This window comes from Orcinus orca, chromosome 7 (assembly GCF_937001465.1).
Source record: "Orcinus orca chromosome 7, mOrcOrc1.1, whole genome shotgun sequence".
Lineage (NCBI taxonomy): Eukaryota > Metazoa > Chordata > Mammalia > Artiodactyla > Delphinidae > Orcinus > Orcinus orca.
Window position 1 is genome coordinate 61,290,062 of NC_064565.1, and position 14,205 is coordinate 61,304,266.

Sequence of the window (14,205 nt, forward strand, 5' to 3'; positions counted from 1 at the left end):
AAAAAGAATGATAGGGGAAGGGAGCGAGGGGGAAAATAAAAGGAAGGAAGGAAGGAAAGAAGGGAGAAGAGAGAAAGAGAAAACATGAAATACATATGCTGGGTAGTGGTGACAGTAATTACAGACACTATAAAGAAACCATTTAGAAATAACAGAGGAAGGCAGGCTGACTTGCTGTTGAACTGGTCATTATTTGCTAGCTTCAGGGAAGAAGTTCTGACCTTCACCTTTGCAGGTCCAGAAACTCTAATACAACCCAGAGTCAGACTAACAAACATGCAGGAGATGGATACATAAAACCCCATGCAAATCACTTTTCACCGTGAGAAACATACCTCCCCAACGAACCAGAAACACATGTTTTCTTATCAGTGCCTCTTCTTCCCAATAAGAAAATATACCTGAGAAGCCATAACAGAAGGTTCTTTGGTGGCATGGAAACAAAGTACCCTGATGGCTAGTGTCCCTGAGTTATGAGAGCCTAGCTTCTGTGTCCTCTACTATAAGGACTCGCTTGCCAAGGAGACTAGGTGTGTCTTTTGTTGTTGTTTTTAAATTAATTTATTTTATTTATTTTTGGCTGCATTGGGTCTTCGTTGCTACGCCCCGGCTTTCTCTAGTTGCGGTGAGCGGGGGCTACTCTTCATTTTGGTGTGCGGGTTTCTCATTGCGGTGGCTTCTTTGGTTGCGGAGCACAGGCTCTAGGCACGCGGGCTCAGTAGTTGTGGCTCATGGGCTCTAGAGCGCAGGCTCAGTAGTTGTGGTGCACGGCCTTAGTTGCTCCGCAGCATGTGGGACCTTCCTGGACTAGGGCTCGAACCTGTGTCCCCTACACTGGCAGGAGGATTCTTAACCACTGCACCACCAGGGAAGTCCCAGACTAGGTGTTTTTAAATGCCCACCAGCCACGGGGCCCAGGATCCTGGGCAGTACTCTAAACCCAACAACACAGGTTTTAACTATAATAAAATTTATTGTCTTCCATAACAAGAAGTCCAGAGGTAGGCCGGGCTCCAGGTGCAGTAAGATAAGCTGCTCAACCATGTTAAGGATGAGAAATGAACCTTTCCTTCATTCCACTCTGCCATCCTCAATATGTTGCCTTTGCCCTCAGCCTAGCTCCTCTCGTGTTCACAGTCATCACATAAAGATATGATAAGGCTGAATGGATACAAATACAAGACCCATATATATGCTGTCTAAAAGAAACCCACTTCAGACCTAGAGACACATACAGACTGAAAGTGAGAAGATGGAAAAAGATATCCCATGCAAATGGAAACCAAAAGAAAGCTGGAGTAGCAATTCTCATATCAGACAAAATAGACTTTAAAATAAAGACTATTAGAAGAGACAAAGAAGGACACTACATAATGATCAAGGGATCGATCCAAGAAGAAGATATAACAATTGTAAATATTTATGCACCCAACATAGGAGCACCTCAATACATAAGGCAAATACTAACAGCCATAAAAGGGGAAATCAACAGTAACACATTCATAGTAGGGGACTTTAACACCCCACTTTCACCAATGGACAGATCATCCAAAATGAAAATAAATAAGGAAACACAACCTTTAAATGATACATTAAACAAGATGGACTTTTAATTGATATTTATAGGACATTCCATCCAAAAACAACAGAATACACATTTTTCTCAAGTGCTCATGGAACATTCTCCAGGATAGATCATATCTTGGGTCACAAATCAAGCCTTGGTAAATTTAAGAAAATTGAAATTGTATCATGTATCTTTTCTAACCACAATGCTATGAGACTAGATATCAATTACAGGAAAAGATCTGTAAAAAATACAAACACATGGAGGCTAAACAATACACTACTTAATAACGAAGTGATCACTGAAGAAATCAAAGGGGAAATAAAAAAATACCTAGAAACAAATGACAATGGAAACAGGATGACCCAAAACCTATGGGATGCAGCAAAAGCAGTTCTAAAAGGGCAGTTTATAGCAATACAATCTTACCTTAAGAAACAGGAAACATCTTGAATAAACACCTTAACCTTGCACCTAAAGCACTTAGAGAAAGAAGAAGAAAAAAACTCCAAAGTTAGCAGAAGGAAAGAAATCATAAAGATCAGATCAGAAATAAATGAAAAAGAAATGAAGAAAACGATAGCAAAGATCAATAAAACTAAAAGCTGGTTCTTTGAGAATATAAACAAAATTGATAAACCATTAGCCAGACTCATCAAGAAAAAAAGGGAGAAGACTCAACTCAATAGAATTAGAAATGAAAAAGGAGAAGTAACAACTGACACTGCAGAAATACAAAAGATCATGAGAGATTACTACAAGCAACTCTATGCCAATAAAATGGACAACAGGAAGAAATGGACAAATTCTTAGAAAAGCACAACCTGGAAGACTGAATCAGGAAGAAATAGAAAATATGAACAGACCAATCACAAGCACTGAAATTGAAACTGTGATTAAAATTCTTCCAACGGGGCTTCCCTGGTGGTGCAGTGGTTGAGAGTCCGCCTGCCGATGCAGGGGACGCGGGTTCGCACCCCGGTCCAGGAAGATGCCACAGAGCGGCTGGGCCCGTGAGTCATGGCTGCTGAGCCTGCGCGTCCGGAGCCTGTGCTCCACAACAGGAGAGGCCACAACAGTGAGAGGCCCGCGTACCGCAAAAAAAAAAAAAAAAAAAAATCTTCCAACAAACAGAAGCCCAGGACCAGATGGTTTCACAGGCGAATTCTATTTAGAATTTAGAGAAGAGCTAACACCTATCCTTCTCAAACTCTTCCAAAATATAGCAGAGGAAGGAACACTCCCAAACTCATTCTACGAGGCCACCATCACCCTGATACCAAAACCAGACAAGGATGTCACAAGGAAAGAAAACTACAGGCCAATATCACTAATGAACATAGATGCAAAAATCCTCAACAAAATACTAGCAAACAGAATCCAACAGCACATTAAAAGGATCATACACCATGATCAAGCAGGGTTTATTCCAGGAATGCAAGGATTCTTCAATATACGCAAATCAATCAACGTGATACACCATATTAACAAACTGAAGGAGAAAAACCATATGATCATCTCAATAGATGCAGAGAAAGCTTTTGACAAAATTCAACACCAATTTCTGATAAAAACCCTGCAGAAAGTAGGCATAGAGGGAACTTTCCTCAACATAAGAAAGGCCATATATGACAAACCCACAGCCAACATCGTCCTCAATGGTGAAAAACTGAAAGCATTTCCACTAAGATCAGGAACAAGACAAGGTTGCCCACTCTCACCACTCTTATTCAACATAGTTTTTGAAGTTTTAGCCACAGCAATCAGAGAAGAAAAGGAAATAAAAGGAATCCAAATCGGAAAAGAAGAAGTAAAGCTGTCACTGTTTGCAGATGACATGATACTATACATAGAGAAGCCTAAAGATGCTACCAGAAAACTACTAGAGCTAATCAATGAATTTGGTAAAGTAGCAGGATACAAAATTAATGCACAGAAGTCTCTGGCATTCCTATACACTAATGATGAAAAATCTGAAAGTGAAATCAAGAAAACACTCCCATTTACCATTGCAACAAAAAGAATAAAATATCTAGGAATAAACCTACCTAAGGAGGCAAAAGACCTGTATGCAGAAAATTATAAGACACTGATGAAAGTAATTAAAGATGATACAAATAGATGGAGAGATATACCATGTTCTTGGATTGGAAGCATCAACATTGTGAAAATGACTCTACTACCCAAAGCAATCTACAGATTCAATGCAATCCCTATCAAACTACCATTGGCATTTTTCACAGAACTAGAACAAAAAATTTCACATTTGCATGCAAACACAGAAGACCCCGAATAGCCAAAGCAATCTTGAGAACAAAAAACGGAGCTGGAGGAATCAGGCTCCCTGACTTCAGACTATACTACAAAGCTACAGTAATCAAGACAGCATGGTACTGGCACAAAAACAGAAAGATAGATCAATGCAACAGGATAGAAAGCCCAGAGATAAACCCATGCACATATGGTCACCTTATCTTTGATAAAGGAGGCAGGAATGTACAGTGGAGAAAGGACAGCCTCTTCAGTAAGTGGTGCTGGGAAAACTGGACAGGTACATGTATAAGTATGAGATTAGATCACTCCCTAACACCATACACAAAAATAAGCTCAAAATGGATTAAAGACCTAAATGTAAGGCCAGAAACTATCAAACTCTTAGAGGAAAACATAGGCAGAACACTCTATGACATAAATCACAGCAAGATCCTTTTTGACCCACCTCCTAGAGAAATGGAAATAAAAACAAAAATAAACAAATGGGACCTAATGAAACTTCAAAGCTTTTGCACAGCAAAGGAAACCATAAACAAGACCAAAAGATAACCCTCAGAATGGGAGAAAGTATTTGCCAATGAAGCAACTGACAAAGGATTAATCTCCAAAATTTACAAGCAGCTCATGCAGCTCAATAACAAAACAACAAAAAACCCAATCCAAAAATGGGCAGAAGACCTAAATAGATGTTTCTCCAAAGAAGATATACAGACTGCCAACAAACACATGAAAGAATGCTCAACATCATTAATCATTAGAGAAATGCAAATCAAAACTACAATGAGATATCATCTCACACCAGTCAGAATGGCCATCATCAAAAAATCTAGAAACAATAAATGCTGGAGAGGGAGTGGAGAAAAGGGAACCCCCTTGCACTGCTGGTGGGAATGTGAATTGGTACAGCCACTATGGAGAACAGTATGGAGGTTCCTTAGAAAACTACAAATAGAACTACCGTATGATCCAGCAATCCCACTACTGGGCACATACCCTGAGAAAACCATAATTCAAAAAGAGTCATGTACCAAAATGTTCATTGCAGCTCTATTTACAATAGCCAGGAGATGGAAACAACCTAAGTGTCCATCATCGGATGAATGGATAAAGAAGATGTGGCACATATATACATGGAATATTACTCAGCCATAAAAAGAAATGAAATTGAGCTATTTGTAATGAGGTGGATGGACCTATAGTCTGTCATACAGAGTGAAGTAAATCAGAAAGAGAAAGACAAATACCATATGCTAACACATATATATGGAATTTAAGGAAAACAAATGTCATGAAGAACCTAGGGGTAAGACAGGAATAAAGACACAGACCTACTAGAGAATGGACTTGAGGATACGGGGAGGGGAAGGGTAAGCTGTGACAAAGTGAGAGAGTGGCGTGGACATATATACACTACCGAATGTAAAATAGATAGCTAGTGGGAAGCAGCCACATAGCACAGGGAGATCAGCTCGGTGCTTTGTGACCAGCTAGAGGGGTGGGATAGGGAGGGTGGGAGGGAGGGAAATGCAAGAGGGAAGAGATATATGTGTATATGTATAACTGATTCACTTTGTTATAAAGCAGAAACTAGCACACCATTGTAAAGCAATTATACTCCAATAAAGATGTAAAAAAAAAACACAAAAAACATATGATAAGGCCCACAGGAAATGAGAGGTCAATCCCTTCCCGGTTCTCATGTTTTGGAGTAAGAAAGACTTGCTTAGAAACCCCCTGCAGACTACCTTTCAGGTTGCTATGGCCAGAGCTGAGCACCTTGTGCATTCCCGACCATGGCATCGCTATGTCTGGCTTGGACTAATCAAAGTCTGCCTTAGAGCCAGATGTGGTCAGCTTCCCCCATGCACATGGCTCCACGGAGGGGGTTGGACACTGAACAAAATCAGGGTTCTGTTGGAAGCTAGGATTTCAGAGAAGTCCAAATGAAGGGAAGAAGGCGTGTGGTGGTTGAATGAAGCCTGTGAGGAGTGTCTGAACACAGGAGGTCGCCTGTATCTGGATGCGTCCCTCACCTGAGAGGCGTGAGTCACCTGTGCAGAGCAGTGAGGGAGGCTGCTTGCTGGCAGAGGGAGGTGAGCATGCTCTGTTCCTCTCCAGAAGCTCCATCGGCACAAGCACGGCCAGAGGAGCTCAGTGAGGACACCAGGGAACTCAAGAATGAGGGCAACTCAGGCCCTTGGGAAGACAGAGATCTTAAGTGTGAGGAACTTGCTTATTCACTGAAATATAGCTTACTAAATGGCTCTTGTTAATTAACCATTTTCTTTTACCATAACTTCTTCCTGTTTGCCATGAAGCTTCATTTTTCATGCAGAAAACATTTCTTATCCCTGAACCTCAGGAATCTCTCCTCTGGAGATATGAACAGTCTCTCTCCCAAACAATGTTTAGCTGTTTCAACTATTAGAACCCAATTTATTTTATCTGCATTTAGGGGTCTTGAGGATTTAAAAGTGCTGGTTGGCAAAAAGCCTTTTGTTTACTAAACATACCTCTGCCATCCAAAGACACTGAAACAGCAATTTCTAGAAGTGACAACATGGCTAAGTGGGAACAAGATGGGATTTAGATGCAGAAGGACCTGAGATTATTAACTGAGTGACCGTGGGTCCAGTGACTTCCCCTCTCAAGCTTCGGTCTCCTCAATTCTAGAATGATATTATTAGTGTTGACCTGAGAAGATTTTTGAAGGGTTAAATGAGATACTATACAAAAAGCCTTTGGAACAGTGCCAAGCATGTAGCATAAATTCGGTAAGTATAAATGTCCTTATTTTTTTAAGTATTTATAATAATAAAGGAAATGTCCTTATAACTAGCCTAGAATGTCTATGAATGGTAAAACTTTGAGCTTCCCAAATAGGCTTGAAGTATCCTGAGACAGGCTTATGAGTTAGGCATGCAGATTTACTGTAGCTTCAAAGATGTTCATTTCCATTTCTTCCACAGGTGCTGATTGCCAGTGGCTGGATACTCTGAGGATGCGGCAGATTGCATCCAACACCTCCTTACAGCGCTCCCAGAGCAACCGCATCCTGGGGTCACAATTCTTCCCCTATCTCAATGACCAGGACTCCTATGCTGCTGCTGTGAGACGGACCCAGGTGCCCATTAAGTACCAACAGATAACACCTATAAACCAGTCCAGAAGCTCCTCTCCTACTCAGTATGGACTGACCAAAGACTTCTTTTCTCTGCATCTCAACTCCAGGGATAGTGACTTTTCCAGTCTTAATACTGACAGCTCTTTAGAGAGGGGTCGATACTTAGATAGAAGCAGGAACAAACACAATCATGCTAGCCTATCTCTCAATTCTTCTCTCAGAGGAAGATTCAGTGGAAAAAGTCAGCATTCCACTCCTTCAAGAGAAAGATACTCTGGCAAATTCTGCAGGGTTTCTCAGTCAGCACTCAATACTCATCAGTCACCTGACTTTAAGAGAAGCCCAAATGCCTCCCATCAACCCAGGACCATCCCAGGGATGCCTTTGCGCACAGACACCGACTCACGAGCCAATGAAGAGGAAAGCAAAGTCAGCGAAGGGGGATGGACAAGGGTGGAATACCGGAGAAAACCCCACAGGCCCTCTCCTGCCAAGACCAACAGAGAAAGACCCAGAGGAAACTTCCGCGGAAGGAGAAACTTTTCATGAATTGAACTGGTTGAGCTTTTCCTAGCACGTTTCTTTTTAATGTAATGGATTTTGCTAATGTGCTGCCTTCCAAAAGAATTAACAAAAAGACAACCTTTCCATTTTTTGGATTTGGGAAATACCTTCTAAGTGAGACTATAGCCAAAACAGGGCCAAATTATGGGTGTTGGTTGTCCAGTGTAGGTAACTAGACTTAAGTATAACCAAACATATTTTATTTCCCTGAATTAACATCTTTAGAGGAGGGAATATACCATTTTATTACCCTAGTCATTGCTGTTCTAGTTAGCAGGGCCTAGACTAGGGTGAGGTTAAATGGAAAAACTTATCTTAAATGGGGCACTCATCTTGGGTGCAAAATTTAAGGGAGGAATCAAAAAGCTCAGTAATCAAGATAAATAATATTCTAGTGTCATATTTAAATAAATGAAAATTAATGCGAAATAACTGTGATAAAGAATCGAAATTCTACGTAAAGACAGAGTAAGCATTACTGATTTTTCCTTTTGTCTAAGGCTCCCATATGGCTTGGCAAGGCACTGTTACTGATCCTGTATTTAGAATTTTGATATTTTTTCAGCATGTAATTTTTGCATTAATTTTCTCTTTTAAAAATATTGCATTAAAATATCATTTATCTCGATTACTGAGGTGTTTTTTTTTTAATGCCCCCTTACATTTTGTGCCCAAGGCAAGTGCCTCACTTGCCTTACCCAATCTCCACACTGCTGGTTAGTATTTATTTTAGTAAGATATTTGGGTTTTTATCACGGTCAGAGCCAACTTGATTTGACTTGTCATTTTTAGGCAATAAAAAAGGTTATTGAACTTAATGTTGATTATGATGCCATATATCATACCTTAAGACTCACCAGAAACCAAAGATCTCGATTGCCTGGGAGATTTGTGGTTATTTCTTTCCCAAAGTTCCCAGGGACTGCCCTTGAATATCATTTTCTATATTTTGCCAAAGGAGGAGCAAAGAGGGGAAAAAAACGGTCCATGAAGTCCTCTTGGGATGTCAGCACTCTCAAATCTAAAAGAAAACAGACACAGAACGGGATGATAACATCACAAGCTAAAAGCCAGAGAAATTTAAAATTACCAACAGCCTGTTAGAGCAAGACAGTAAATACCATCCTTGTAGCAAGAAAGCTGTAAGCAGCTGGGGGTAAAGAGGCGAATGGTACGGGTGGGCGGAAACTGCCTGCAGTTTAGGACAGGAATTGTGGGATCCAGCTTGGGAAATTCATATTTTTACAAATCAAAGGGTCAGGTGGCAACGAACATATTATATGTCAAATGAATAAGTGTTACTTTCAGTACCTTCTGAGATTCTGTTCAACATTCACTAACCCTGAATATCAAGTGTCCTTTGGCCTGGATAGGATTCTCAATGCTCTGTAGAAAACCACATGACACACTGGCAATTCTGGGGATGGCGGGGGGCTTGGGGGGAGGTCTCTTTTAATAGAAACCGGTCTTCAAGTGCATGCGTATATTCCCAGAGTAGCTGCCCTGTTCTAATACAGTGCTTGGGGACTGGAGGTGCAAACTGCATTTGGGCAGCATTAAAATCTAGGTTATAGGAAATGACCTTTACTTGCAAGGGAAGCTGTGACCTAAACATCAATCCAACAACTCAGTTGTCTAACTCTTATTGTTTGCCATCTGCATTTACAAGCAAAAGCGATGGGAAATGGTGACATCAGACACCGAGGTCCTCTTTTCCACCATGGATAACCAACTTCTCTAAGGTTTTAAACTCCACTGTGATCCTTTCTCATGAAGCTTGTATCAACCACAGTCTGTTTTCAATTATTTTTTTCCCTTTGTCCTTTGTTCATGTTTAATTTTTTTTTAAGTGAGCTAATACAAAGTATGCTATCTTCATAGCATGCTGCTTCCAAATAAACAATAAAATATTTTCTTTGATTAGAATTTCTGGATAGGGCTTCCCTGGTGGCGCAGTGGTTAAGAATCTGCCTGCCAATGCAGGGGACATGGGTTTGAGCCCTGGTCCGGGAAGATCCCACATGCTGCAGAGCAACTAAGCCAGTGCGCCACAACTACTGAGCCTGCGCTCTAGAGCCCACGAGCCACAACTACTGAAGCCCATGCGCCTAGAGCCCGTGCTCCGCAACAAGAGAAACCACCACAATGAGAAGCCTGTGCACCGCAATGAAGGGTAGTCCCTGCTCACTGCAACTAGAGAAAGCCTGCATGCAGCAACAAAGACCCAACACAGCCAAAAATAAATAAATAAATTTGTTTAAAAAAAAAAAAGAATTTCTGGATAAGTAGCTGAATGTATTCTTAACTGGGTCACTCTGATGGGAGCACAAAGTGTGGCTCTAATTATTAAACAAAATGCGCATTCTGGGGGATTATTTAAGACTCTGGTTTAAAAGGTATTATGCCAGTGATTGCTTGTTTCATGCTGTTTCCGCTTTTCTTGCTTTCTTAGGCTATTTGTTAGAGAATCCAGCCTGGTAGTAAAATGACTTAATGACCTCATCCCTAGTTAGTGCAGTAGCTGATCACAAAGAGGTTATTCCAACAGTGCACAAAACTGACCACTATATAAGATCTCATGAAAAAATACTTGTCACCTCAATGCTCCCAGCCAAAACCAAACTAAGAACATCTGGAGTCTGCTTCTTGCTTGTAAAGAAATAATAAGAGTGGATGTTATGTTTTTTCCTAATGATGCTTATTCACCACAAATTGCTTGCCAGGTTGAAAGATGAATGTAAGTCAAGGACAGAGCAAGGATGAACGGGACTTTTTTTTTTCCATCAAGTTAAATCAGTTGCAAGAGGCTGAGTTTATAACAACAACCACCAACAAACACCACCAAAAAAACGCATCAGGGATATTTTAAGAGAAAAAATTATAGTAGGAATAAATTAAGAAAGTATCTCTTTGAGTTGGGCACCTCTATGTGTGGGTGATGTGGTCGACCCTCGTAGGCTTCTGATCAAGTCTGGAACAGCTGAGTCTATACTGGTTGCTACCAAAGAGGCAGTCATCACTCCAGGCATTGCCCAGACAAAGCGGGATGTTTTGCTCTTTGCACAGTCACTAGACTAGCAATTCTATAGAATTAACCTGAATAATTGAATAATCCCAAATATGGAAAGGAGAACTAGAGATTATTTATCAAGGATACTTTAGAAATAAATGTAACCTGGTAATTATTTTCAACCAATTCCTGAATGTAGTTCATAAAAATAATACAAATTAAACAGCCATTTTTTTTGTTGTTTTTTTGTTTTACTTTTCGGCTGCGCAGCGTGGCCTGCGGGATCTTAATTCCCTGACCAGGGATGGAACCCATGCCCCCTGCATTGGAAGCCCGGAGTCTTAACCGCTGGACCGCCAGGGAAGTCCCTAAATTGCCATGTTTCAAAGTATTCACAGTAAAATTTAGAATAGTAAAATCTGAAATGGGATAATTGGATGAAGAAACAACCGCTACAAAAGAAGACTCACAGTGACACAAGTGATAACTGGTAATATTTGGTGTGAACAACAGAAAAATTGACATACAAAATCTTCATTGTAAAACTTGCATTGAAAAGAACTGATCCCATGGGGGAGGATCAATACAATAAAAAATTAATATAAAAATGGGAAAATTTTATTATGTTGGATAGAATATCAGGGAATTAAATTGGCATAATGACATTCTTTCTTGACAAACATTTCTCAGTAGTTATAGATTTCTGATCACAATTTTTTACTCATAAATATAGAGGCAAAATGTCCTAGGGTCAGGCTTCCCTGGTGGCGCAGTGGTTGGGAGTCCGCCTGCCAGTGCAGGGGACACGGGTTCGTGCCCTGGTCCGGGAAGATCCCACATGCCGTGGAGCGGCTGGGCCCGTGAGCCATGGCCGCTGGGCCTGCGCGTCCGGAGCCTGTGCTCCGCACCGGGGGAGGCCACAACAGTGAGAGGCCCGCGTACCGCAAAAAAAAAAAAAAAAAAAAAAAAGTCCTAGGGTCAAAACATCAAGATCAGGATGTCCAATAATTCAAAATGGCAGGGTCAAAACATCCTGCACACAGCTCAGAGCATTCTGACTTAACTGCAGCTATTCCAATTCAGAAATACCAAATATTTTATAAGCCTTCTATGTATGTTCTCTGTAATTTAGCATTTCACCTCAACAAGTTGCTATAGACACGGCATGCTTCTGAAACTCTGGCTCTCAGAAACTGCTCAGTTACAACCATGATTTGGTTGTGCCAGCTTGTTCAGAATGCAACATCATTGAAATTTTAAATTAGAGACGCTGTAGTGAGGAGGCTTATAAAATCTCTTGCCATCACTTGCATTTGAGAAGCTGCAGTGAAGCCAGGGTGGCCTGGGGAAGTCAGAGCATAAGATCTGGACCCAGCTCTGTCTATTTGCTGTTCCTGGAACTGGTATATGAGATTGCGAAGGTGGAAAAACATGACAGATCCGTGGTCAGAATTGTCAAGGCCTTAGCCTAGCAGGCACCAGTGACCCCTCGTTCAATTTTCCTATCCCTTTGACTCACTGGCTGGCCAAATAATGCATGAGCAAATCAAGAGAGTTAAAGAATAAAGCAGACTTGTGACCTCATAGTTCATTCAAAACTAAAATCAAGGTTTACTCTCCATAACCAATGTTCAGTTTACTCAGCTCTCCCAAAGAAATTCCTTCCCTACCACCTAGATGAACCTCACTCAGCCCTCACGGTCCAGCTGACGTCCTGTTTCCCCAAAGGCCTCTGTCCACAGTTCCAGCCACTTGACCCATTCTGGACTCCTTTTGGGGGCCTTTTATCACATAGTCCCTTGCACCATTGCTTAACCCTTGTGTTCCCACTCCCCTGAAGGTGCTCTGTGAGGACAGTGCAGTGCTGCCCAAGAACTTGACGGTAGGAAAATACAACTAACCTCCAAGAATTCATCAATGGAAGGGCCACAAACATCTCAATACCTCCCAGACCTGAAAAACGTGTTTAAAAATCAGACCGGAGGCATGAGGCCATCCAAAGAGAGCATGAGTCTTCTAGAGGCAGTGGGAGGGTTAGAGGGTGGGTTTGGGGACAGCCAGAGGCGTTCAGCCTTAGAAGGCCAGAATAGGGTGGTCCACAAAGGAAAAGGTTAGCAATACTATCCACACCAGGCCTTCACACAGGGCATAATCTGCCCAATCGTCTTGGAGACCAGTAAGCAGGACAATATATTGTCCGCAGAGCCCTTTCCAAACAGATGTGAGAATTCACTTGGTTAGGGAAATATAAACCTGTTGTGGAGACGGTCATATGATTGGGCTTCTGCTTACCTTTTCCACATCACTGTCTGCCTCTCCCCACAGCAATCAAACTGAAACGCTGCCATGTTCTCTCTTGTCTTCAAAACTTCTACTCTCTCCACCCAGCTTCCCCTGCATTGTCTAGCTAAGTCATCATTTAGCTCTCTGCTAAGACCTCACTACCTCCAGGAAGCCCTCCCTGATCCCCAGGCCCTTCTTCATGTGTTCACATAGGACCTTGTAGTTAATCAGATGTATCTCCCTCTGTTAAAATTGTCCCCAAGTCTGCTTCTCTGTATTCCTCACTAAACCATCAGCTCTATGAAGGCAGGGACTGCACCTATCTTGATCATCAGTGTATCTCCAATACATAGTTGGTACTCAGTCTGTTTATTGAATGAATGCATTAATTGATTAATATATTAATCAGGCTAACAAGCCATTAAATCATCTAAATTCTTGTACTAATCCCATGCTCATTAAGTGACCTTAACAGGAATCTCCAGTCCACTTTATTTTTTCTAATATTTATTTATTTTTTTTATTTGGTTGCAGCGGGTCTTAGTTGTGGCAGGCGAACTCTTAGTTGGGGCATGCATGTGGGAACTAGTTCCCTGACCGGGAATGGAACCCGGGCCCCCTGCACTGGGAGCACAGAGTCTTAACCACTGTGCCACCAGGGAAGTCCCCTCCAATCCACTTTAGAGTTACATTTCTAGTGTTAAAAAAAAATTGCCATTCTGATTTTTACATCAGTCTCTTGTGAGCTTTGCTAATATGAATTGGCCCCTGAGAATAACTCTGAGACACTGATTAAATCTGGGGGCTTATTGGGAGTTCCCTGGCAGTCCAGTGGTTAGGACTCAGTGCTGTCACCGCTGTGGCCCAGGTTCAACCCCTGGTCTGGGAACTAATAATGCTGCAAGCCATGCAGTGTGGCCGAAAAAAAAAAAATTGGGGGTCTTATCACTGAGAGCAGATTCTGGGTGTGCCAAGGCCTCCAAGGGAAAGGCCAGCCTATTTTTCCCAAGAAGTAGCCCCTTGGATCATAGTGAACTGTGCTCATTTTCTTTTCTTTTTTATTATGTATTTATTTATTTATTTATGGCTGTGTAGGGTCTTTGTTGCTGCGTGCAGGCTTTCTCTAGTTGTGGTGAGTGGGGGCTACTCTTCATTGTGGTGCGCAGGCTTCTCACTGCAGTGGCTTTTTCTTGTTGGGAGCTCGGGCTCTAGGCGCACGGGCTTCAGTAGTTGTGGCACATGGGCTCAGTAGTTGTGGCACGCAGGCTCAGCAGTTGTGGCGCACAGGCTTAGCTGCTCCGTGGCACGTGGGATCTTCCCGGATCAGGGCTTGAACCCATGTCCCCTGCATTGGCAGGCGGATTCTTAACCACTGCGCCACCA

General features: G+C 41.9%; 1 protein-coding gene and 1 non-coding gene across 4 annotated transcripts in view; both read left to right on the top strand.

Annotated features, from left to right (window-relative positions):
• Positions 1 to 8,157, top strand: part of MAP3K20 (mitogen-activated protein kinase kinase kinase 20) — a 171,021-nt gene extending 162,864 nt beyond the window's left edge. For all 3 annotated transcript variants that reach the window (XM_049712254.1, XM_004267317.3, XM_004267318.4), the window contains exon 20: positions 6,811 to 8,157. In XM_049712254.1, the coding sequence (XP_049568211.1) occupies positions 6,811 to 7,514 (704 nt within the window). In that variant the 3' untranslated portion in view covers positions 7,515 to 8,157. The remainder of the gene's footprint in view (positions 1 to 6,810) is intronic.
• Positions 8,158 to 13,639: 5,482 nt separating this feature from the next.
• On the top strand, positions 13,640 to 13,711 carry TRNAD-GUC (transfer RNA aspartic acid (anticodon GUC)). The gene has a single exon. It is a non-coding gene; the product is annotated as a tRNA-Asp (tRNA).
• Positions 13,712 to 14,205: the final 494 nt, after the last annotated feature.